The sequence below is a fragment of the Erinaceus europaeus genome, chromosome 1 (assembly GCF_950295315.1).
Source record: "Erinaceus europaeus chromosome 1, mEriEur2.1, whole genome shotgun sequence".
NCBI lineage: Eukaryota > Metazoa > Chordata > Mammalia > Eulipotyphla > Erinaceidae > Erinaceus > Erinaceus europaeus.
In genome coordinates this window covers 164,763,131-164,789,663 of record NC_080162.1, presented here as the reverse complement: position 1 = coordinate 164,789,663, position 26,533 = coordinate 164,763,131, and the positions used below count along the sequence as shown (strand labels likewise).

The 26,533-nt window shown below is 37.0% G+C and overlaps 1 protein-coding gene across 1 annotated transcript in view; it reads right to left on the bottom strand.

The window, feature by feature from the left end:
• Positions 1-10,849: 10,849 nt before the first annotated feature.
• PIP4P2 (phosphatidylinositol-4,5-bisphosphate 4-phosphatase 2) overlaps positions 10,850-26,533 on the bottom strand; it is a 40,036-nt gene continuing 24,352 nt past the window's right edge. Inside the window, exons 3-7 of the mRNA XM_007517360.3 lie at positions 24,207-24,313; positions 22,690-22,813; positions 15,238-15,290; positions 13,818-13,908; positions 10,850-12,399 (exon numbers count right to left, since the gene is read on the bottom strand). Coding sequence (XP_007517422.1) covers positions 12,256-12,399; positions 13,818-13,908; positions 15,238-15,290; positions 22,690-22,813; positions 24,207-24,313 — 519 coding nt within the window. The 3' untranslated portion in view covers positions 10,850-12,255. The remainder of the gene's footprint in view (positions 12,400-13,817; positions 13,909-15,237; positions 15,291-22,689; positions 22,814-24,206; positions 24,314-26,533) is intronic.

The window sequence follows — 26,533 nt, the reverse complement described above, 5'->3', positions numbered from 1 at the left end:
ATTGAGGGCAAGGTCCTATAGGGGCTCACAAAGGGGTCCATTATGTTGTTCCTGATGGAGATGAACAATGACCGTGGTAAGAGGGATTTGTTAGAGCTCTAGGCCAATTATGTCTGTATGGGAATTCCAGGACTCCCTGACTAGGGCCTCAGGTGATGGGGTGGCCTGGTAGTGACTAAAGAGTTATCATTAAAGTGTTCCAATCTCTTGTCCTTATTCAGCTTTTGTAGTCCTAATTTTGGCTGACAATGTTAGCTTTGGAGTAATTGAAGGACGTGTTAAATAGGAGGTAGGTGAAGGGGGTATCTAGGTCTAAGTAGAAACTGTTTCATTAGGTAATTTAAGGTGTCTTCTTTAGGTCTTTCTACTTGCTTGTCTCATTTATCGACTCACTGCTGACTATTGTGCACTTTTGCTTTAAGGTATATATTTCCCCCTAAATTATGGATATATGTACATATGCCCTGAGTCTGGAGTATGGCACCAAAGTAAAAATCTCTGGGTGAAAGGTAAGGGTAGATTTTTCAGCTTCATTGGGGGGTGGGGTTGGGGGTGGGGGGGACAGACCTTTGGTGGTGGGAATGGTGTTAATATCCACTCCTATTAACTTACAGTCTCACAAATAACTATTTAATTAATATGAGGGGGAAAATGGATTGAACTTTTTGATGCATAGATGTGGGTCTAATGTGTGTTTGAGCATGGATGGTTGACCCCTTGGAAGCTCATCTGTCAAACTCCCCTTGGCATGCCAGCCTTGTGGTCAAGCGAGATGTGGCCAGAATACATGGGGGAATTCCAACCTTCCTATTAACCTCGAAGCATCATCCTACCCCTCCTCCCTCTGGTGGGCTTCGCCTTCCTCAAATTTCTATTTCCCCGTTCCTGCATCACCATCCATACCTTCTCATTGCCTTGCTCTCTTTTCCCTTATAAGGAGAAATTGGTCTCATTGGCCAGCTTGGCTGCTTCCCCTGCACAGCTAACACTTTATAAACTTGTAACTGTGACAATAAAAGGTCTCATCCCAGAGGACCTAGTGGGGGTTGTATTGTTATATGGGAAACTGGGGAATGTTATGCATGTACAAACTATTGTACTTACTGTTGAATGTAAAACATTAATTCCCCAATAAAAAAAAAATCAGAAAGAAAAAAAAAATAGCAAAAACAAAAAAACAAACAAAAAATGGAAATAAAAAAAAAGGTCCCATCCTCTGCCACGGTACCCTGAGGAGGTTTGTTGTATCGTCCTCCACCATGGTATGCTGGAAGACCCCTCAGTGAACTCGGCCCTGCCTCCACTGGCCTTCAATTCCCCACTCTCTGTCTGTCTCCTTGTGGCCAACAGGCCGGATGGAAAAGTGGGAGCCGGTCTGGCTCATTCCCCCCGAGGAACCTGACACATAGACCACAGGCTGAGTATATGTTCCTTCAATCTAAACACTTAAGACTTCAAATTAGTAATCATATTGAATTTTTTTTCGTATTGAATTTTAACAGTGGGCTCAAATTGTTAATACATTTCTAATAATGACTTGCTTTTTGAAATATTAAGTCTCTTAAAAGCTTAGACCAGGGAGAACAGAAGCAACCGGTGGTATTACTTTGTAAGATACAGCTATATATAAATAGCATAGAAGGACATAAATTATGGTGAGGTCTTGTATAATACAGCAAATCCTAGCAATGGGATTTTCAAAGTTAACCCAATTGCCAAATAATTTGGTTATAGCAATAAATATCTATTGTCTTCTTAAAACCTAAGACAGCAGGAACCTTCCCCTTTCTCTATTAAGCCCATATTTCTCCCAGTCCTGGAACCTCTAGGGTGGGGCTCACTTTCTTGCATGCTTCTTTTGAGTCATACCAACTGATACTGCATCTGCTGATCCCAGCCTAATCAATATAACCAGTATCACCTCAGCATGCTTCATTTCGGACTGTGTCCAGAGACTTCAGGTGTGGAATGTCAACCTTTCAGCTTCACTATTCTGGTGAGACCTTTCTAGCTCATAGGACTCCTTAATTCCATTACGGGTGGCACACTTCTTAACAAAACCTAGATATAGACCAGGGCCCATAAGATAGTTCATATGTACATGTATCTTTAGTTTTAACCAAAATTACAACCAATTAACCATTAAAATACAAATTAGATTCAAATTTCATAGTGGATATAGCAATCTCTAAAAGGAAGTAGGGACACATATTTATCGTTCAACATACAAAGAACCATAGGTCATTTGTAACTGACGATGTAAAAATGAATTTAAAAATTAAAATCCTTTACAAATTCTTTCTAGCATGTCATGCTATTTAAAAATCATTTTAACAAGTACTGCTATAACAAGAAAAAACGTATATCAATTTCCTCAGCTATTGTTGTATTTCTTCTCAGTCTTCCTTTGAATATATGCTAATTATAAAAGAAAATAATGTAACAGTCTTGTTAATGTAGAATGCTCTCGAAGTAATGTTTCATATAGTATCAATGCATAAATATTTAAAACTAGACTATTCTATTTTTTTTGTGAAATGAATATGTAAGGTAAACATTTTCTAATTTTCTTTCCATTTACAGACAATGAACAGCAGGGGGAACAAAAGTTCAAAAGTTATATTCTACCAAGCAAAATACAGTAAGATTACATGTGGTAGTGGAAAACCGATCAAATTTGGAGGTTGACAAATTCATTTCAAGTGTCTCCATCTCATGAAAACTGAAAGACATTTATCTAATTAGTAAATCTCTCTAAGCTTCTTCAATTATAAAAATCCTGGTACCTATGGCAAAGAGATGAAGTGTCACCATACATTGGGCAGTTCAAACAGAAGGTTGTTTCTTCAGTGCTTATTTCATACTATGTTCTACAGTAGCACATCAAATAAATACAAATTTAGAAGCTTATAACAATTTTAACAAGCCATTTACATGGGACTGGTTAAAGAATTTCATGAGACCATGTGATTACAAGTATAGCTAGATCAAAACAAAGTAAAAGGTAAACTAAACTAATGGTGGCATTCCCTCAAATCTAACCAAAACTTCTATACAAGAAAATTTGAGTGTGATAGAACATGAGAATAAATAGATGTATATTTTCAGGATGCAATAATGTTGCATTTCTCAGAGAATGGTCCAGAAAAAATCTACATCAGAATCACCTGTAAGATTGTTGACATCACTGTATATACCAATTTGTTCTTTTACCCATAGTATCCTTATGGTAAATTCCTAGGCACATAACAGATCAAATAATATGGTGTGTACATGCTTTTTACATCTTCTCAATATTTCAGAAATATCACTGCTCTTTTTTTCAATTTTTTTGTAGATATAGTAAATGAAAAATAGTATCTCCTTTGATATATTCTTTGTCTATTTGAGTATTGAAAAAAGATTTATTACTTGTAGTATATTTTATTTTGTGAAAACATTTTCATGCTTTTAGCCCCTTCCTGTATTAAGTTTTATGGCATCCAGGGAGGTGACTTAACAGGTACAAAGCATATCTTGCCTGTATGAGAGACCAGGTTCAATTCCCAGCATCACATCTGGCAGAGCAGAGATCTAGTCTCCTCTATCTCTCTCATAAAATAATCTCTTTAAAAGATCACGTCTTGGGAGGCAGGGCTACAGAGCAGCAGCAGCTATGTGTCTCTAGTCTCCTCTCCTGGGTCAACTAGTAATACCAAAGGAGACTACCTGGGACCTCAACAAGACAGGATAGGAATAACTTCAGGAACCCAGGAAATCACCAGTGAGTGCGAACACATGTGTTGCTTGGACAGAGAAGAGCCTAGGGAGAGATTAAGTGGCTGGTAACAAACAGTCAGGCAGTTTACCAGTTGAAACACCACCTCCAGTCTGTTTCCCAACAAAAAGACAGATAAAGGGAGAGGACTCCCCTAAGACTCACCAAATGCAACAGTGAGTCTCCATTGCTACTGCCCTCAGAATCTCGAGTACTGGTGGGGAGGCCCTGTGCTGACACCAGGGGACAGAGAACTAACCAGGACACTCAGGAAAAGATCTATACTTCAGTGGCCTATTTGTGGGGCTGTGAGCGTCTCTTTGCATAAGCACTGGATAATCTCTGTCCCACCCTGCTTTATCTCTTGGACAAGAGTCAGTGAATAAGCTAAGAAGCCTACTTATACTTTAAAAGCCCTCAGGGTGCCATTGTCTACAGGGAAGAAAAAGAATAAAAGAGGCTTTTAAGCCACTGTGCTCCAATTCAGGGATTAAAATACTATTGAAACAACTGTCAATTTCCACAACTGTGAACCCTTTAATTACCTTACTTAGACACAAGTCAATCCAGGCAAGAGTGATCAGTAATTTGAAAAGTACTGAGAGAGGGACCTCATAACATACTATAGAAAATGGTTAAACCAACAAGAAGAAATACTGGAGAAATGAACCAGGACAAGGGTCCAGCAAAAAGCCCCCCCAAAGGTTGGAACACAAAATAATGAGGTCAACATCCAAACACTTGTTAAGGAAATAATCACAGGGCTGAGTAAAGGTTTGAAAGAATTGTCATCAGAAATGCAGAAACAACAAATGAGACTCTGCAATACAACAGTAATTATCTCAAGGTTATCAGAGAGCTGAAAGCTGAAATAGCTGAACTAAGAACACAACTAGCTGAACAAGCTAAAACAGTATCAGAACAGGGTAACAAAATAGATGAACTCCAGAAAACAGTAGAGGGGAGAGAGAATAGAATCAATGAGGCTGAAGACAGAATTAGCAAGATGAAAAACTAATTAGAGACAACTAAAAAAGAAGTAAGAGATCTCAAAAATTGATTAAGAGATGCTGAAAACAACAACAGAGACTGATGGGATGACTTCAAAAGAAATAAAATATGCATTATTGGGTTAACAGAGGAAGAAAGAGAGGGGGGAGAAGAAAGCATTCTTCAGGAAATAATAACTGAGAACTTCTCTAGTCTAGAAAACTTCAAAGACATAAACGTTCAAGAAGCCCAGAGGGTCCGAAACAGAATTAGCCCAGACTTAAAGACATTAAGGCATGTCATATTTAGAGTGGAAAGGAATAAGGATAAAGAAAAGATCCTGAAGGCTACAAGAGAAAAAAAGTGTCACCTACAGAGGAAAACCCATAAGATTAGCAGCAGACTTCTCCACACAAACACTACAGGCCAGAAGAGAATGGCAAGATATCTATCAAGTGCTCAATAAGAAAGGCTTTCAACCAAGACTACTGTATCCTGCTAGACTGTCATTCAGACTAGATGGAGGCATTAATACCTTCTCAGACAAGCAACAGTTGAAAGAATCAATTATCACCAAGCCTGCTCTGAAAGAAGTTCTGAAAGGTCTCATATAAACAGTCAGACCACCATAAATAGGCCATATACCAGAACACTCTAAAAATCTACAAGAATGGCGTTAAAATATCTTCAATCTTTGATATCAATAAATGTCAATGGCCTGAATTCACCTATTAAAAGGCACAGAGCAGGAAGATGGATCAGAAAACACAACACAACAGTAGACTGTCTACAGGAAACACACCTAACTCAACAAGACAAACTCTGACTCAAAGTGAAAGGATGGAAAAACTATCATACAAGCCAATGGCCCACAAAAAAGGGCAGGAACAGCTATTCTCATATCTGACACGATAGACTTTAAAATAAATAAAATTTAAAAAGATAGAGATGGACACTACTTTATACTCAGTGGATCAGTCAATCAAGAGGACTTAACAATTATTAACATCTATGCACCCAATGAGAAGCATTCTGAATACATCAACCATCTACTGAAAGACCTACAGCAATATATTAATAGCAACACAGTTATAGTAGGGGACTTCAACATCCCACTCTCTCAATTTGACAGATCATCAAGGCAGAAAATTGAGAAAGACATGAGGAAGCTAAATGAGGAGATAGATAAACTAGAACTATTGGACATTTTTAAAGTCATTCATCCCAAGAAACTGGAATCCACATTTTACTCAAGTCCACATAGGTCATTCTCAAGGATAGACCATATGTTATACTACAAAGAGAGCATCAGCAAATTCAAGAGCAATGAAATCATCCCAAGCATCTTCTCAGACCACAGTGGAATTAAACTAACACTTAACAATCAACAAAAGATTAGTAATAGTCTCAAAATGTGGAAGCTCAACAGTACAATACTTAACAACTTCTGGGTCAAAGAGGACATAAACGAAGAAATCAAAATGTTTTGAGAGTTCAATGAAAATGAAGACACAAGCTATCAAAATATTTGGGACAGAGCTAAGGCAGTACTGAGAGGGAAGTTCATACCCATACAAGCACACATTAGGAAACAAGAAAAAGTACAAAAAAACCAGCCTGATTGCACATCTTAAAGACCTAGAAGAAGAAGAACAAAGGAACCCTAAAGCAACCAAAAGGACAGAAATCAGTTAGGGCAGAAGTAAATAATATTGAAAATAAGAAAACCATAAAAAAGATCAACAAAAGTAAATGTTGATTCTTCAGAAAAGTGGACAACGACAACCTTTTAGCCAGACTCAGACACACACACACACACACACACACACACACACACACACAAAAGGGAGAAGACCCAAATAAATTGGATAATAAATGAAACAGGAGATATCACAACAGATACCACAGAAATTCAGCATATCATGTGAGACTTCTATGAACAACTATATGCCACCAAGCTAGAGAACCTGGGAGCAATGGATGATTTCCTAGATACATACGTTACTTCCAAAATTAAGTAAAGAGGAACTAGATAACATGAACAAGTCCATCACAGCTAATGAAATTGAAACTTATCAAAAACCTTCCCAAAAATAAAAGTCCTGGACCAGATGCTTTTACAAATGAATCCTATAAAACCTTCAAAGAGAACTAACACCTCTACTTTTACAAGTGTTCCAGAAGACTGAAGACACAGGGATAATCCCTTCCAGATTCTATGAAATCAGTATCACTTTAATACCAAAAGCAGACAGGGACACAGCCAAAAAAGAAAACTACAGACCAAAATCTCTGATGAACATAAATGCTAAAATATTGACCAAAATTCTAGCCAAGCATATACAGCAGTATATTAAAAAGATTGTTCATCATAACCAAGTGGGCTTTATCCCAGGGATGCAAGTTTGGTTTAATATATGTAAATCAATCAACATGACTCACAACATTAATAAAAGCAAGACCAAAAACCACATGGTTCTATTAATAGATGCAAAGAAAGCCTTTGACAAAATACAACATCCCTTTATGATCAAAAAACTATAAAAAATGGGAATAGATGAAAAATTCCTGAAGATAGTGAAGTCTATATATAGCAAACCTACAGCCAACATCATACTCAGTGGTGAAAAACTAGAAGCATTTCCCCTCAGATGAGGTACTAGACAGGGATGCCCACTATCACCATTACTATTCAACATAGTGTTGGAAGTTCTTGCCATAGCAATCACGTAGGAGCAAGGAATTAAAGGCATACAGATTGGAAGAGAAGAAGTCAAACTCTCCCTATTTGCAGATGACATGATAGTATACATAGAAAAACTTAAGGAATCCAGCAAGAAGCTTTTGGAAATCATCAGGCAACACAGGAAGGTGTCAGGCTACAAAATTAACATTCACAAGTCAGTGGCATTCCTCTATGCAAACACGAAGTTAGAAGATGCTAAAATCCAGAAATCAATTCCTTTTACTAAAGCAACAAAAACAATAAAATATCTAGGAATAAACCTAAGCAACAAAGTGAAAGACTTGTATACCAAAAATTATGAGTCACTAATCAAGGAAATAGAAAAAGACACAAAGTGGAAAGATATTCCATGTTCATAGGCTGGAAGAATTAACATCATCAAAATGAATATACCACCCAGAGCCATCTTCAAATTTAATGCTATCCCCATCACAAACACATTTTTTAAAAGAATAGAACAAATGCTACAAATGTTTGTCTGGAACCAGAAAAGACCTAGAATTGCCACAAAAATCTTGAGAAGAAAGAACAGAACTGGAGGCATCACACTCCCAGATCTCAAATTGTGTTATAGGGCCATTGTCATCAAAACTGCTTGGTGGTGGAACATGAATAGACACACTGACCAGTGGAATAGATTTGAAAGCCCAGAAGTAAGCACCCACACCTATGGGCATCAAATCTTTGACAAGGTGCCCAAACTATTTAATGGGGATAGAGGAGTCTCTTCAACAAATGGTGTTGGATTAAATGGGTTGAAACATGCAGAAGAATGAAACTGAACCACTATATTTCACCAAATCCAAAAGTAAATTCCATGTGGATCAAAGACTTGGATGTTAGACCACAAACTAGCAGATACTTAGAGGAAAATATTGGCAGAACTGTTTTCCGCATAAATTTAAAGACATCTTCAATGAAACTAATCCAATTAGAAAGAAGACTAAGGTGCTGGGGAATTATGCAGATGCAGTCACATCTGTTAAGCTGTCCCCTCAGGCTTTGCCACTTCCTGTGATATTCTTGCAGTACTTTTTTCAACCAATTCTGTCCAGACATGTCACTCCTGGTGTTGCCCTATAAGGCCCTTCTTCTTCCGACCCTCTTCTCTCTTGCCTGCTTTTCACATTGGAGATTAGACGCAAGGGAGGGTGGTCCGGGAGGCAGCCATTTTTGCTACCTCCTTATGGCCCAAACCACTGCACTCTCACCCAACTCTGAGGTGTCCATGCGAATAAAGATTTGTGTTCCCTCTTTGCTCAGGATCTCTTCTCTCTCTTCTCCACAGCGCAGCCCGACACTAAGGCAAGCATAAACCTATGGGACTACATCAAATTAAAAAGCTTCTGCACAGCAAAAGAAACCACTATCCAAACTAAGAGACCCCTCACAGAATGGGAGAAGATCTTTACATGCCATTCATCAGACAAGATGCTAATAACCAAAATATATAAAGAGCTTGCCAAACTCAACCACAAGAAAACAAGTAACCCCATCCAAAAATGGGGGGAGGACATGGACAGAATATTCACCACAGAAGAGATCCAAAAGGCCGAGAAACACATGAAAACATGCTCCAAGTCTTTGATTGTCAGAGAAATGCAAATAAAGACAACAATGAGATATCACTTCACTCCTGTGAGAATGTCATACATCAGAAAAAAGTAACAGCAGCAAATGCTGGAGAGGTTGTGGGGTCAAAGGAACCCTCCTGCACTGCTGGTTGGAATGTCAATTGGTCCAACCTCTATGGAGAACAGTCTGGAGAACTCTCAGAAGGCTAGAAATGGACCTACCCTAGGATCCTGCAGTTCCTCTCCTGGGGATATATCCTAAGGAACCCAACACACCCATGCAAAAAGATCTATGTACACATATGTTCTTGGCAGCACAATTTGTAATAGCCAAAACCTGGAAGCAACCCAGGTGTCCAACAACAGATGAGTGGCTGAGCAAGTTGTGGTATGTATACATAATGGAATACTACTCAGCTATAAAAAAATGGTGACTTCACCATTTTCAGCCAATCTTGGATGGAGCTTGAAAAATTCATGTTATGTGAAATAAGTCAGAAACAGAAGGATGAATATGGGATGATCTCACTCTCAGGCAGAAGCTGAAAAACAAGATCAGAAGAGCAAACACAAGTACAAACTGAACTGCAATTGGCATGTTATACCAAAGTAAAAGACTCTGGGATGGGTGGGGGGTAGAATACAGGTCCAAAAAGGATGACAGAGGACCTAGCGGGTGTTGTATTGTTATATGGAAAACTGAGAAATGTTATGCATGTACAAACTATTATATTTACTATTGAATGTAAACATTAATTCCCCAATAAAGAAATTTTTTAAAAGGTCATGTATTTTTTAAATTTTATTTATTTATTTGATAGGGAAGAGATAAATTAAGAGGGGAAGGGGAAATAGAGGGGGAGAAAAAGATACAGCACAGCTTTACCACTAATGAAGCTTCCTCTTTGCAGGTGGGGCCCAGGGTTTGAACTCAAAACCTTGCATATTGGAACATGCGCACTCAACCAAGTGCACAACTGCCCAGTCCCTAAAGGTCACTTCTTTATATTATTTTGAAAAGTATATTCACCAGTTTGACTTTCAGTCTTGCTTATGATTTTTTTCTTTTAATGATAGTCTACCAATCTTTACACATAATTTCAGCTTTGAGTTCTACTTGGAAAGCTTTTATTTAACACAAGTATATATATATATATATATATATATATATATATATATATATATATATATATATATATACATACATACTCATCATGGGAAAAATATAAAGTCTAAAACCCACATGCATGTAACATTTTAAAATGCCAATCTAGTCAATCATTCATGCAACACATATGTGTTGAACCTATATGTACTGGGCATTGTCCTAAAACTAAAGGTGCTGCATCTAAAGAGGCTGGACCAGGAGTTCTACAGACACAGAGCCCCAGAAATAACCCCAATGGCAAAAAATAAAATAAATATTCCAAATACAAAGCGGTGACCTTTAAGGTTTCTGCTGTCATGGACTTCTACTGAAAAAAAGAATATGATTGTGCAACATACAATTTAATGTCAAATTTCAAATATCTGGTAAAAGAATGGATCAGTCAATACACAGTGCTATCACAACTATTTATCAAGAAAAGAAATTAGATCATTTTATTTCACATTATATAAATAGACTTGAAATCATCATTTAAAAATAAAACTATGAAAATTCTGGAAAATATAAGTGTATTATATGATGGAAGCCAATGTTAATTCTGAAACATAAAAATATCTTTTAAATATCTCAACGCATTTTGGAAAAATTATTTTAAAAAATGGAACAGAACAAGGTTATTTTGAATAATAATCTTTATTAGTGTATCTTCAAAAGTACACATAATCCTGAGCTACTTACTGCATTTATACATTTATTTATTCTTTGAAGTCTACATGTATTCTGCTCCAAACTCCTTCATGAATACATCTATATATTAATAAGGAACACAAATCTTTTAAAATATTATTCTTATCTCTGAAATAGCCAATTAGTTTATTCATCTCATTACCTAATGCTACTACATTAAAGGCTTTAGAACATTTCTTCTCCAATAAGCAATTTATCTTTCAAAACTGCAAATATGGGCAGTGCAAGAGCTGATTCCTTAAATGCCAGTGGGTTCCTAGAAAAGTGTCACTTTTTCTGTCATTGTTCTATTTTCTTCATTAAATCTGGTAATTATTTCATGAGATACATTTGATAAGAATGGGAAGAGTAACTACCTCTAATCTTAACATTTTAGCTAATGTAAAATGCCTCCCTTCACAAAAAAGTATTCCATAAATGATCCCTATAAGAAAAATTTACCATGATCAAGTGTAAAGGAGAATAAACCAGTGTAAATATCTTTGTTTAAATGGCTAAGTATTATAAAACATGTTATGTGAAGTATTCCTTGCAGGTTCTATAAAGGAATATGCACACAGATGACCAACATTAAATTTCATATACCTAGACCAGAACTGTTACAATATGTAAATAAAAAAAAGACAACAATGAAAGGCAAAAGTTTTGTGATCTTTGAGGGGAAAAAATTATCCAACATTATTTCCATCCTTGGACAAATAAATATTTCATTCTTGTATTTTAAGTTATTACCAAAATATTGTATCTTTCTACAAACAATAAAAAATAAAAATACAATATCTAGAAATAGGTTTTGTTTGACAAGAATGTCAATTCTTTGAAGGTACACTCAATTTTTTTTTTTCCTGAATAAGGTCATTATGATCTTAGGTTAAAGTTACAGTAAGTAGTTTAAGCAAAATGAGTATTGCTCAGATTTTAAAGCAAGCAACTTGGAGTCTGTTTAAATAAAATGTAAGTATAAGTGTGAAACTATTGTAGAAGTATCTATAAGCACTTCTTGGGGGATGCTCACTAATTAGCAAGTCATAAACTGATTTTAAAGTAATGAAGTGGAGATGTTCCATTTAATGTTCAGTGACAAACAGAAATTATCTTTGAGATGTAAAAGAACCATAAAGACACAACAGAATTTTTTGGAGCTGAAAAATCTAGCAGCAGTTTGTATATAACATAGTGCAATAGCATTTGTTCACAGAAGATTCCCAAAGTCTTGAAATTTTATACATAAACTAAAATGGAATCCATTATGATAAATGATTTAAAGATGTCCAGAGTAGGTTATCAAGAACTGCTAGATTTCCTCCCCTGCATCACTGAACCATAAGCAAGCCTAGGCAAAACTGTGCTCTGGATAACTCACTCTTACAGCTCCCCAGTAACAAGCTCGAATAAGGCATATCAAACCTAGGAGATAAGCAATTGCCCATGAAACATAGGTTGCACGAAATCTTCTTGCAAAGTCTTCAGTGCCAACCTAAAAAGAAAATACAAAAGCAAAAAGTTAGAACAATCAATATAAATAACTGCATAGAAAACTCAAGTTAGGGCACAGCGGTTAAGCACATGTGGCACAAAGCGCAAGGACCATCATTAGGATCTCGGTTTGAACCCCAGCACCCCACCTGCAGGGGAATCGCTTCACACACCGTGAAGCAGGTCTGCAGGTGTCTATCTTTCCTTCCCCCTCTTTGTCTTCCCCTCTTCTCTTCATTTCTCTGTGTCCTACTTAACAAGGACGACATCAGTAATTACAACAACAATAAAAACAACAAGGGCAACAAAAGGGAAAATAAATATTAAAAAAAGAAAACTCAAGTTAGCTTACATGTAGTTCTGATAAAATATAATCCTGGGGTTATAAAATACCTATGAAATATGAATTGACATATTTGTTGACTTTGATAGTGAAAAAATAAGAATACTGATAGTGATTTAACTATAAATTTTATTAAGAAACCAAAAAGTCCACTAGGTCATGTTATTTCTAAATGGAATTTAATATTTGTAACTCCTTAATATTGTCTGACACCACAGAGGCATTGTTAACAGCATGTGGAACAAAGGAGCACAGAAAGTAACTAGTTCTGTTTTTCAGTTCTTCTCTTGATCCTAGGATGAATCCCTATGCCAGAAGTTAGCTTCTGTAGTCCCTAAAATAGGTCATTTTCATACTAGTAATAAATTGATGTTTGAATTGAGTGAAAAAGAATATGTATGTGCATCACAACTTTAGTTTATTTTATTTATTAGATAGATAAAAAGAGAAATTTAGAGGAAAGGGGAAGATAGAGAGGATGAGAGAAAGAGAGGCGCCTGCAGCACTGCTTTACCACTTATGAAGCTTCCTCCTTAGCATTGCAAGTGGTGGCATTGCAAGTTGTATCCCTACCCTCTCAATTTCCGACTGTCTCTATCCAATAAACAAAGATTTAAAAAATTAAGTTTCCCCCTTGCAGATGGCTTGAAATGGGACTTTGAACCCCTGTCCTTGCATATTGTAATGTGAACACTCAACCCAGTGTACCATGCATGACCCCAGAGGAGAATGATTTTTGGTTTCCATATTTGAAAGTTGCTGTCATGCTGATCACAGCAAAACCAATGCTTTCATTAAATAAAAACAAATGGGCTTGCATAAAATGCTTGATGGCAAAGTTCTCAGTGTTAATGACCTTCAGAGGTATTCCAAGACACCATTTCATATTTTTGGACAATAGTCACTCAAAACAGGTACCATGGATTTAGAAATCCATAGTCCTACAGAAGCTTCTGGAGGGCCTACTTATGTGTGGGAGGCAGGAATGACTGAAGGTTGTCCCAGGCTTCGTCACTGACTACTGATGAACTTGAGGGAAAACCAAAACTGTTAGCAGTGAGTTGAATAGTGCTTACAGTTAAGCCAACTCCAATGAAAAGACATATAATCCCAATGGTAATATATGCACAGCATCGTCTTCTTGGAAGTGCACTGCCCACTGAGGAACTGCAAATTCACAAGAGTAAAAGAAAACATTAAATCTTTACAAAAAAGTAAATAAATAGATTCTTTTTACCTTCATTATCTTATGATAGTTATAATACTAGCTTGACAGTTAATTTTCTTTAGCACCTGAAAGTATTTTTTATTCTACTGTGCTTTTGAGATGCCTTCAGATTTGCTCTTCTTTAGTCTCTGCTTTTAATACCTTCTATTTATCCTCAGCTCTTTTTCTTTTTTTCTTTCTTTTCTCTCTCTTTTCTTTTGATAGGTGAGAGAGAAGTCAAGAGAGGATGAAGAAATAGGGAGGAAGAAGAAGAAACACCTGCATCACTCTTCAGTTTGTGAAGCTCCCCCCCTGCAGGTGGGGGCTGGGAGGCTTCAACCTGGGTTCTTGAGCATGGCAAATTTGCACTCAACAAGGTGTACCACCTCTCGACCCCTTTGTGTGAATTTCTATGCAATTTGTTTTTTAAGTAATTGATATAGATTGTTTTTTCACATTAATGATTGTATGGGATAGTTTAACCAGTCACAGATAATCTAGCTATTCAATACTTCTTATTAGCAAAATATTGTCATCACTCTGAAACGATTAAGCAAGCACATTTTTGGTTTTTTGCTCAACAATGATTTGGATAAAATATTTAATCTCTCCAATATGTCCTCATTCATAACATGAGAGCAAGTCCAGTATTCCAAGAATGTTATAAAGATCACAGCTAGTACATATGGCACATGGTGTATAAAACAGCTATCACTGTACTAGTAATACGGTCTACTTTCTGATTCAAATATTAATAGAAAAATAGAGAAAGAGACAGGGATATGGAAATAGACAGGGACAGATACCACAGCACCTGTAGGAGTATATGGTGTGGAGGACTTCACTTGAGTCAGGCACATGGCAAGACATACACCCCCACCTGGTATGGTATTTTGACAGCTCCTTAACTGACATTTTAATAGAAATGAATTCTCTTTGTGAAGATATTTGGGATTTATTTTCATGAAAATACAGATAACATACAAAAATATGGATCATTTAGATGGTCATACACATTACATATTTAGATGGTCACATATGGTCTCCCAGTAAATAGATTTCCATGTACTTATATGGGTTATACACTTTGCTAATCCATGTGTTCTATTGCACTCTCCAAGTTAAAATTTCAAATGGTCTTTTTTTTACTCTCAAAAAGCAAAAAATTATTAAGCATGCAGTAAAACCAAAGGATGTCTTAAAATAAAAATCTACATAAGTGAGAATTTAAGCTCCTTAAATTGTTCTCAAGTACTTCCCAATAGTACTTCCAATAGGAGAGAACTTACATTTTTTTGCAGTGTGGGCATTTTGCCAGAGTGTTGAACCTCAGTTCCATCCACTGTAAAATAAATAAAGAGAGGGACTGAAAAGAAAAACAACTGAAAACATTCAATCTGATAAAGTGTTTCTTTAGTTCAAATGTTATCAGCAATCACTACAGAAACAACCATGGAGCTAGCTGTCTCCATGTTGTTACTCTCCCCCCCTTAAAATAATGTTTCAAACTCTCCTCTCAAATAGTTCTCATGATTTTCCCAAGGTTCTGATGCAATCTAAGCTGCTTTATAAAAGTTGAATATCATGCTGTAATTAGCCATTTCTTTCAGATTTATGTGTTAGTTCACTACAAGGTAATAAAATATATTTATGGACCCCAAAGTTATTTTTCCTTTAAATCATAAGGGATAGTCTCTTATTACATATTATGCTGAGATCTGTTAATCTTCAATGTATTTAATTTTTAAAAAATATTTTAATATTTATTTACAGAATTATAAGCTAACATGGGTAGAATTCCACATCTTTCCCAATACCAGAGTTCTGTGTCCCTATTGCCTCCATTGGAAACTGCATTATTTCTCTCAAGATCACAGATATGGGTTAACTAGTCTTCCTTCCTTTTTAAAAATTTCTTTATTGGGGGATTCATAGTTTACAGTCAACAGTAAAATACAGAAGTTTGTACATGCATAACATTTCCCAGTTTTCCCCATAACAATACCATAACCCCCACTAGACCCTCCTCTGCCATCATGTTACAGAACTTGAACCCTCCCTCCTACCCAAATCTTTTCAATTTTTCTTCCTTCCTAGTCACACCTACTATTTCTGAGTGTCGTTTTATTTTAATTTTTTTTCCTATTCTTTCTTAAGATCCTGATAGAATTGGAGTTCAGAGCCCTCTAATCATCTTCCCCTAACACTCTCCCTCTGGGAGTATGAACCAAAACTCTTTATGGGGTACAGAAGGTAGGAATTCTGGTTTCTATGATTGCTTTTGGGTTGGCAGGTTGATCCATACCCTCATTCTCTTCCTATCTTTCCCTATTACATTTTTTTAATGTTCCTTAAAGCTGAAAGTCAGTATGACTAGCCTGGCTGAATAAAGTAATATTTTCTTAGAGAAGGCAAAACATCTTAAAGTATTTTCTAAAGTCTTGAGAATTATCCTTTTAAATACAGGAACATTTACATTTATTACCTGAATACAACTATTTATTCATTTCATACGGTAAATTCACAAAGGAAACAAATTAAACAAATCCATACATACAAGTCAACCTAAAATCAGGAAACTAATTTGGTTTTGTTCCATACTTGGTTCTTCTACAAGACAAAAACACAATCCTTCTAGAGTATAATTGTATCTATCAGGTTTTTTTCCCCCATGTAGGTAACAGGATAGGCTATCTTCCTGCTAGGATTATGATTCAGATACTTGAAATGGTGGATAGAAATTTCTCAAAGAAAGTAGAATAGAAAATTAGAGGCAGGCAAGATAGCACACTTATGTAAAAACCCTTTCATTCCTGAGGCTCTGAGGTTCCATGTTCAGTCCTCAGTAACAATATAAACCAGAGCTGATCAGTGCTCTGGACTTTCTACCACAGCCTTTCTCTTTCTATTGCTCACTCATTAAAATGACATAAAATATTTTTAAACAGTAAAATTCAGGGAGCCAGGTGGTGGTGCACTTGGTTAAGTGCACACCTTACCAAGTGCAAGGAGCAAGCTAAAACCCCCACTGCCCCTTACGGGGGGGGTTCATAAGTGGTGAAGCAAGTAATGCAGGTGTCTCTCTGTCTCTCTTCTTTGCTATCGCCCCCTTCCATTCTCAATTTCTTTATCCTATCAAATAAAAGAAGAAGAGGGGAGGAAGGAAAAAAAAATGGCCACCAGGAACAGTAGATTCATTGTGCAGGCATTGAGCCCCAGCAATAATACTGGAGGCAATTAAAACAAACAACAATAACAAAAGACAATCAAAATTTAAAGTAAAGTTTTCACACAAAAACTGTATTTTCTCCATACCTACAATGGGTAGGCTTCACAACTGGTGGAGCAGTGCTGCAGATTTTTCTGTCTCTCTGTCTCTCATCCTCTATCAAAGAAAAGGGAGGGAAATGGCTATGAGAAATGGTGATGGAGTCATGAAGACACTGAACCCCCTAGTAATCTTAGTGAGGTATAAAGATGTATTATTTCCATTTAATTTCAGATAGTGACAGAGGAAAAGGAGACACCACAGCATCACTCTGCTATTCACTAAGTTTCCCTTGGTACTACACATGAGACTCTTTGTTTTTTATTGTTGTAGTTATTATTGTTGTTGTTGATGTTGTTGTTGGATAGGACAGAGAGAAATGGAGAGAGGAAGGGAAGAAAGAGAGGGGGAGAGAAAGATAGATACCTGCAGACTTGCTTCACCACCTATGAAGCGACTCCCCTGCAGGTGGGGAGCTGGGGGCTTGAACCAGGATCCTTACGCCAGTCCTTGTATTTTGCCACGAGACTCTTACTTGGTGCTGGGTGCTCATACAGGGTGTGCTATCTTCCAGTCCTTGTATTTTTACAGTGTGTTTCTTGAGACCCAGTACGTTGCTCAGTGTTAGAATACATGCTTCCGGTGTATGAAGTCCTGAGTTCTGGTCTCTGGCACACACCCTCCTGCCCTTCCTCAAATAAATAAATAAATACCTTTTATCTTCTTTGATTTTCCATATGCTGTTTTTTAACATATAAATTTATTTAGTAGGTATAGAAGAATTGTTAATAGTTGCTGCTTTATCATAAAACCCTCAACTCTTCTATTAAAATTAACTTTTGTTTTTTTTGTTTAGAATTGCAGGACACCCATTTGTCCTTTCCTAACTCTCAAAATTCTGTAAGTCATAGGCTTTGAAGAAATTATGCATATTCAAACATTATACACATAACAGAAGATGGTTATTGCTGGGGCTTAGTGACAGCACTTTGGAGCCACTGCTTCTGGAGGCTACCTTTTTGACTTTTTTAATAGGATAGGGCAGAGGGTGAGGGGGAGATATAAAGGGGGAGAGAAAAACAGACACCTGCAGACCTGCTTTACCACTTGTAGAGTGACCTCCCTACAGATGGGAAGCTGGTGGCTCTAACAGGGATCCTTGAGCTTTGTACTATGTGCGCTTAACCAAATGTGTTACCGCCCAGCCACCAAAGATAGTTTTCTTTTTCTTTATTTCTCCCCTGTGGGGAAAGGGCACACTGTCTGGGAAGTCCAGGCCACTATTTCCATGAGAGTCTGAGTGGGCTGATCCCGAGTTCTCTCCCTCCTAAGGGGAAGAGACATTAGGCAGGTCCCTCCTGACCTCATGAACTTGTGATGGATGGGCTTTTCCAGATGGGGCACCTTCCTGTACATGCTCCCCCATCCCTTTTGAACAAAGGCCATGAAATACTGTGTATGGCCAACCTGAAACCCATCGCAAATATCCTGGCTTTGCTCAAACTGCTCCCTTCTCCCCTGCCCTGAAGTGCATGTAATTTACCCTTAGAGAAAAAAGCTTGCCTATGCATTGTGAGCTCATGACCAGACCTTATATGGTAACTTTCCAGTTGTGATCAAATACTTGGTAGGTCAAGAAGTAGCTATGCATTGTGTGTGTGGGTTAATGATTACCTCAACATTCTCTCTGAACTATGGGTATATCTACTTTCTTGTATCCCCCAATAAACAAGTCGTCCTAAAGGGCTTCTCCTGGAGCTGGTTGGTCATGTGTTTCCTTCCTCTCTCTGTGTGCACATCACCCTCGTCACCAGGGCCCCCCCCAGGGCCCCCAGGGGTTTCCCCGGTCTCCACTGCCAGTGGCCAGGGAGACGACCCATACTCTCCCCCCCCCTTTGTTGTTAGGACTGTGTTGGGGCTTCATGCCTGTAGGATTCTACCACTCCTGGTGGTTTTTTTCTTTTTAGATAAAAGGTAGACAACAGAGAAGCAGAGATAGAGAGATACCACAGCACTACTTGGGAAAGTTCCCCTTTGTATATAGTGTTTCCATGTGGTGCTTAGAGGCCTAAACCTAGTTTCTCACTCCTGGCATCTAAAAGGTAGTTTTCAGAAAGTATTTGAGAGGGCTGGGTGGTGGCACATCTAGTTGAATGCACACATTACCAGAAAGTATTTGATGTTTGGTTGCTTTTATTTTCAATTTTTCAACAACCTGGGTTTGTCTGGATTTGTTTTGCTTCATTTTCATTTCAAACCTCATGTAACTTACTTAGCCCTGCAATAATTTCTCTCAGTTACAGAAAGAACATAGAGTACCAAGATAGAAGATTACTTTTCAACATCTGAAAATGCCAAACAGAAGTTTATGTTTTTTTAAGTTGAAGTGATTTTTCTTTCACTAGTTATTTTGTAACAAGTTAATTTATTTCAATTGTTTATTAATATTGTTTTATTCTTTTTTTTGTTCTTAAAAAATATATATAAAGAGAGGCAGAAAGGCAGAGAGATGGTCACAGCACCAAGCTTCCTTTAATACTTTGGCGCCCAGTCTCAAACCTGGGTCATGCACAAGACATAGCAGCACAGTATCCAAGTGAACTATTTTAACTGCTCGTTTCTTTACTTTTTTTTTTTTTGCCTCCAGGGTTATTGCTGCGGCTCAGTGCCTGCACCTTGAATCCACTGCTCCTGGAGGCCATTTTTCCCCCTTTTGTTGCCCTTGTTATTGTAGCCTTGTTGTGGTTATTATTGTTGTTGATATTGTTTGTTGTTGGATAGGACAGAGAGAAATGGAGAGAGGAGGGGAAGACAGAGAGGGGGAGAGAAAGACAGACACCTGCAGACCTACTTCACCACCTGTGAAGCGACTCCCCTGCAGGTGGGGAGCTGGGGGCTCCAACCCGGGTCCTTATGCGGTTCCTTGCTCTTTGTGTCATGTGCGCTTAACCCACTGTGCTACCGCTGGACCCTATTCTTTTTTTTTTTAAAATGATCAGTGTAGTGAGACTGATTATTCCAATGTTTTCATTTTATGCTGTTCTTTGACACATACTGTGCATGATAAATTTGTTAATAAATGAAAGTCAATACATTTTGTAACTAGTAAACTGTACACTCAGTATCCTAACACATTTGCTTGTTAGCATCCCAAGAACTCACTTAAATGCAGAACAGTAAGAAGAGAAAATTATCTATTAATGGAAATTTTATCATAATTCAAATGAGTGCAGATACCTGTGCTTTTAAAAATGAAGTCAAATTCCTAATATTTTCTTATCCAAAATAAGAAAGAAGCCCCTTGAAGTCTCTCCCAACAGAAAAAAACATCTATGTACTGGAAATGTTAAGAGCAATGTCTCTAAAAATCCAATCATTCTTATTAGAGACTGTTCCATAGTTGGCTTATTTCTAGCTTTTCTATACTACAGATAAAACTTAGTTTCTCCAATCAAATTTAGATGGCTCACAGGAAAGTTACACTAGGGTTGGGGAAATAGTACAGAGTTAGTGCACCAAATTTCCATGCCTGAAATTCGGAGATTCCAGGTTCAATCCTGGAAGGAGAAGGAGAGAAAAAGAGAGATACCTGCAGCACTGCTTCACCACTCATGAAGATTCCCACCCCCCACCACACACACACACAGGCAGGAACTGGGGGTTTGAACCATGTCCTTGCTCATGGCAACATATGCACACATCCATGTGCATTATCACCAAGCTATGCCAGGTTTTACAGGAGAATGTTAACCACATAGTCAGATATTAATTGACAACTACTCAAGAATTTCAAACACTTGGACTTGCCTTTTATCAGCAACAGAGAACAAATGTCCCATAGAAACTCAAAATTAGTGGTCCAGAAAGTGGTTCAGTGAATAAAGTGTTTAACTCTCAAGCTATGAGGTCCTGAGTTCAATCCCCGGCAGCACATGTACCAGAGTGATGTTTGGTTCTTTCTCTCTCTCCTCCTATTCCTCTCATTAATAAAATAAAAATTTTTAATATTTATTTTATTTATTTATTTCCTTTTGTTGCCTTTGTTGTTTTATTGTTGTAGTTATTATTGTTGTTGTCGTTGTTGGATAGGACAGAGAGAAATGGAGAGAGGAGGGGAAGACAGAGGAGGAGAGAAAGATAGACACCTGCAGACCTGCTTCACCACCTGTGAAGCGACTCCCCTGCAGGTGGGGAGCCGGGGTTCGAACCGGGATCCTTATGCCGGTCCTTGTGCTTTGCGCCACTTGCGCTTAACCCGCTGTGCTACAGCCCGACTCCCAAAATAAAATATTTTTTAAAAAGAAATTCAAAATTAAACTCTGTCTTATGGGACTTCTTTATATTCATGGAGAACTAACTGAAGACTATATGTTGCTTTTATTCAAGCCTTAACCTCTGGATTTGAGCACATAAGAGCAAAATGAACACTGTCAATGAAACTTCATGGATACTAAAGCTGTGTGTTCATACCTCTATTTCTCACACCCAACACAGGACCACATCTCTAAATAAGTGTAAGAGAAGAAATAAATTGACAGGGCCAGACGGAAGTGCACTTGGTTAAGTGCACACGCTACAGTGTGCAAGGACTTGGGTTCAAGCTCCTGGTCCCTACCTGCAGGGGGAAAGCTCCCAGGTAGTGAAACAAGGCTTCAGGTGTCTCTCTACCTCTCTTCCTCTCTACCTCCCCCCTCTCTCAATTTTTCTCTGTCTTTATATAATAATAAATTTTAAAAGTTTAAAGAAAAGAAAGAAATTGAGCTGGGAAGTGGTTCAGTGATGTCATATAAGTGTTAAGTACTAGATTCACTATTTGGCCCATACACATTCACACACAAAAATGAAAACTAACTTTTGCTCAAATTGAAATATTCATATTTTCTTATTTTATCTTATGGTCAATCAAATTATTTACTGGAGTTAATTACCTTTACTCCAAGTCTCAATAAAATGTAGCCTTTGCCCCATGTTTTAATAACATATGTTATTAATAACATATAATAATTAATTAATATATTAATAATAATATGTTTAATAACATATGTTACTATACTGGATACTATGGAGCAGGTTAACTGAATGAAATTCTGTACTTAGTGCTTTACTGAGAGAGAAGGGCTAAGGGTCAGCATTCTCTATGCCACGACATTCATGTTGCTAAGTCTGGAGGATATATATATACTGGAGTCCCCTTTTTATGCAAATGAACCAAAGGACTCACCTTTTATACAGTTTGTGAAAAAGATAGAAAGAGAGAGAGAGAGAGAAAGAAAGGGAAGGAAGGAAAAAAGAAAAGAAGAAAGGAAGGAGCTAGCTGAGTCTCTAATTAGTTATCATTTTTAAAGGTTACATTTTAATTTTCTCATCAATTTGTAATTGTACAAATTCATATGACTGAATAGAGCCCAAATCAATATAACCACGGTCTATATTTACAGATAGATGTCCCTGTGGCAAGTGTTTCGTTACTTACCAAGAATGTGTTCCCGCAGTGCCCACACACGACTCTTGTACCTTCTGGTTGGATTGGCAATGCAGGTTGAGCTGGTTGTTCTTCAGAAACAAGCATTACTGGGCCCAAGTTAATTATGCGTCTACTGTAGAAAGAAAAAGGGAACATCATATTTCTACTAATAAACTGAGGATAAAACTTGCAAAAATATAGTAAAAAACATGGACTGTAACACTGAAAATACTATACTTGTTTAATAAATAAGTGAATTCAGTGTCAGGCTTTGTGGTTCTCATCACAGAAAGTAGCAATAATCAACATTTCTAAAGCAATGAAAGGAGAATCTTTATACCTGGGATAAGTTTTTGATATATGTTGGTCCAAATTAACAACCTTAAGAATAATTTAATGAGTCCACCAATGTGTCCTGGAGCCCTATTTCCCCAGAGCTCTGCCCCACTAGGGAAAGAGAGAGACAGGCTGGGAGTCTGGATCAGCCTGTCAACACCCATGTTCAGTGGGGAAGCAACTACAGAAGCCAGACCTTCCACCTTCTGAACCCCAGAATGACCCTGGGTCCATACTCCCAGATGGATAAAAAGGTAGGAAAGCTATTGAGGGAGGGGATGGGACATGGGAGTTCTGGAGGTGAGAACTCTGTGGAATTGTATCCCTTTTATCTTATGGTCTTATTAGTGATTCCATTTTATAAATAAAAAATATTTTAAAAAAGAATCATTTAACTGCCATTTTCAAGGTTTTATAAGTTTAAATCAAAATAGTTCCTATTTAGGAAAAGACCTCGAGTTTGGTAAACTATCTTAGTTAAAATATTCTACATGGAATATGAGTGTGCCATGGAGATCCTTAAATGTTGAGTCATAATGAAATTTCTTTAAGCAGATTGGTATTCTTTAATATCTATTTAATTCACATTAGATAGAAAAAAGGAAAATGGACAGAAAGAGAAAAGGGAAGCAGCTCTCTAGTCTCTGTTCTATCATCAGGTGCTAATGATTTATCTAATGTTTGAAAAAAAAAAAACTAGAGAGCATAGAAAAAAACACAGACAGTATTTTGATAAACTCTTATTCAGGCATATACATAAAAACACTTGACATGGACACGTAACTTCAAAATTTATTGCCTAGACTATGCTCAGGAGGGACTAATATATCATACTATCTCTCCAGTACACTTGATAAATAAAACAATTACAGGCCAAGATAATTATATCAAAGATAAACTGAGTGCTTTAAAATAAGCTTAAATAAATAATTTGTTACAGTAACTAAAATATCAAGATTTGTATTAACACCAAGGAAACCTTCATTGAACACTCAGTAATATTACACTTAACAAATACATGACTATTAAGTTCAAATTACACATGCCATTTTTAAACAAAGAAAATAATAACCTATATCTTATAATTAATTTGAATACAATGACTAGGGCAAGCTTTGCACATAATAAATTTTTATTTTAATAAGTACTTGTTAGATGAAGAAATTAATGATTGACTTTTTCTCTCTTACCAGTTAGGTCTTGGACATCCTATTCGTCGAGATGTATCCTTACAAATAAGGAGACAATTACAAGGACATCTAACATATATCTTTCCTGTTGGTGGGGGTTTGATTGGCTAGGTAAGAGAAGAAAATGCAAACACAGAAATTAATCAATGTTTAGGTTGTCAAAGCTTGTTTGGGTTTACAACAGAAATGGTGTCCTTAAAAACTAAGGCTTCCCATGGTGCTACCAAGGCACAGCTCAAAGAAAAGTGCATCACAAATAGGTTTAAATAGCTCTACCGTTCGCATAATGCTCTTTGAGGCCTTGGGAGATGTAGAGATTTGAGTATGAAGGGCATATTTCAAATTCAGTTTGTACTGGCTTTTATTGTGGGAGGGATATTTCCCTTTAGGGTTTTTTTCCCTTTATAGTTCATAGGGTCATCAGCTGGCCAGCTAAATGCATTCACTGAGGATTCTTGTACCAGTCTGGAAAGAGCAATCAAAAGAATAAGAGGAAAGCGGAGTAGGTGGTAAATCTAAACTTCTCTTAAACTACTCACCAGAAGTAGTGGTTAATTTTCTAACATGGTTTCAGATTTTTAAAATCTTGTAACAGTTCTAAATACTACAATTTCTTTCTTTAAATTTAACTTCATTGTAAATTTAAAATCAGCAACATATAACACCAAAGATATTCCTTTCCTTTTTTTGGTTGTTGTTTGTTTTTGTTTTTAAGATTCTCCTTTTAATACTAGAGTTTAAACTTGTAAAAACAATTTATGATACACTGAGGGATAGAAAGCATTTATGGCAAAAATATATTATCTAATTCTTTTTTTAAAACTTATTTATTTATTCCCTTTTGTTGCCCTTGTTTTATTGTTGTGGTTATTATTGTTGTCATCATTGTTGGGTAGGACAGAGAGAAGTGTTTAGAGGAGGGGGAAGACAGAGAGGAGGAGAGAAAGATAGACACTTGCAGACCTGCTTCACCACTTGTGAAGCCACTTCTCTGAAGGTGGGGAGCCAGGGCTTGAACCCGGGTCCTTATGCTGGTCCTTGCGCTTTGCATCACCTGCGCTTAACCTGCTGTGCTACAAGCCCGACTCCCATATTATCCAATTCTAATTCTAATCATAAGCCCCCAAATTGAGGGATATTCTACAGATATCTTAGTGGTACACTTCAAAAATGCCATGACAATAAAAGGCTAAACTTCAGGTGAAGGGAGATTTAGAGAGACTGATAAGTAAATGAAACATGTAATTCTGGATTGCCTCTGTTACCAAAATTTTTTTAATGAAACAACTGGGAATGCATGAATCAATTTGTGAAATAAAGCTGTTAGGCCTTCCAAGATAGCCCACCAAGGAAGGTGTCTGCTTTACCAAACATCTGACCCAGGTTCTAGTCACATGTATGGAGAAAAGTTTCAGATGGTAGTGTCTTCCCTCTCTCCCTCTGCCTTTCTCTTTCCCTTTTTCTTCCTCTTTCTTTCTTCTTTCTACATTTCTCTCTCTCCTTTCTTTCAATTGGCTTTTGCTGAAGTTTCACCACTTTGGACTGGTAATATATATATATATATATATTTGTAAATATTCTAGAGGAAAATTAGTTTAACCTATTCAGGTTGCCTTGGGAACACAGTGACCTTACAGGGGTGGATAAAAATAAAATACTGTATTTGAGGAGTCCTTTAGCCTATGATTTGCAAATGTCTGTAATGTAATTTGATCTTAAATTTATGAATGAAGAGGTTTTAAGCAGCTAAGAGCTTCTCTGGAGATATTCCAGGCTGACAAGAACAGATATAATAATTCAGGGTTCAACAGAGCAGTTCCCTTATGTTCACTATCACTGTACCCTGCTCGCTTTTTCTGTAATTCCTTCTCCCTATGCCACCTAAAAAAAGATATCAGTGTATCAATCCTCCTGGATAGCCACCTTTGACAGTAAGCTGCTATTACTATGTAGATTAACAATATAAAGCAAACAAGACAGGAAAAAAGAAAAAAAAAATCCCACAAGGCCCATATAAACCCGTTTGTCAGTAAATTAAAAGGGGAAATAAGGTATGTGTGTATGAGTGTAATGTAAATTTTAACAAATTTTAGCAAGTCGTAGCAAATATGAAAGAAAATATGGTTAAAGGAGAAGCAATTTTAATATAAAGGTCAGAAACACATAAGATTTTATCACATTTTTTTCTTTTTTATTTAAGAAAGATTAATTAACAAAACCATAGGGTAGGAGGGGTACAACTCCACACAATTCCCACCACCCAATCTCCATATCCCACCCCCTCCCCTGATAGTTTTCCCATTCTCTATCCCAGAAGTCGTTTATTT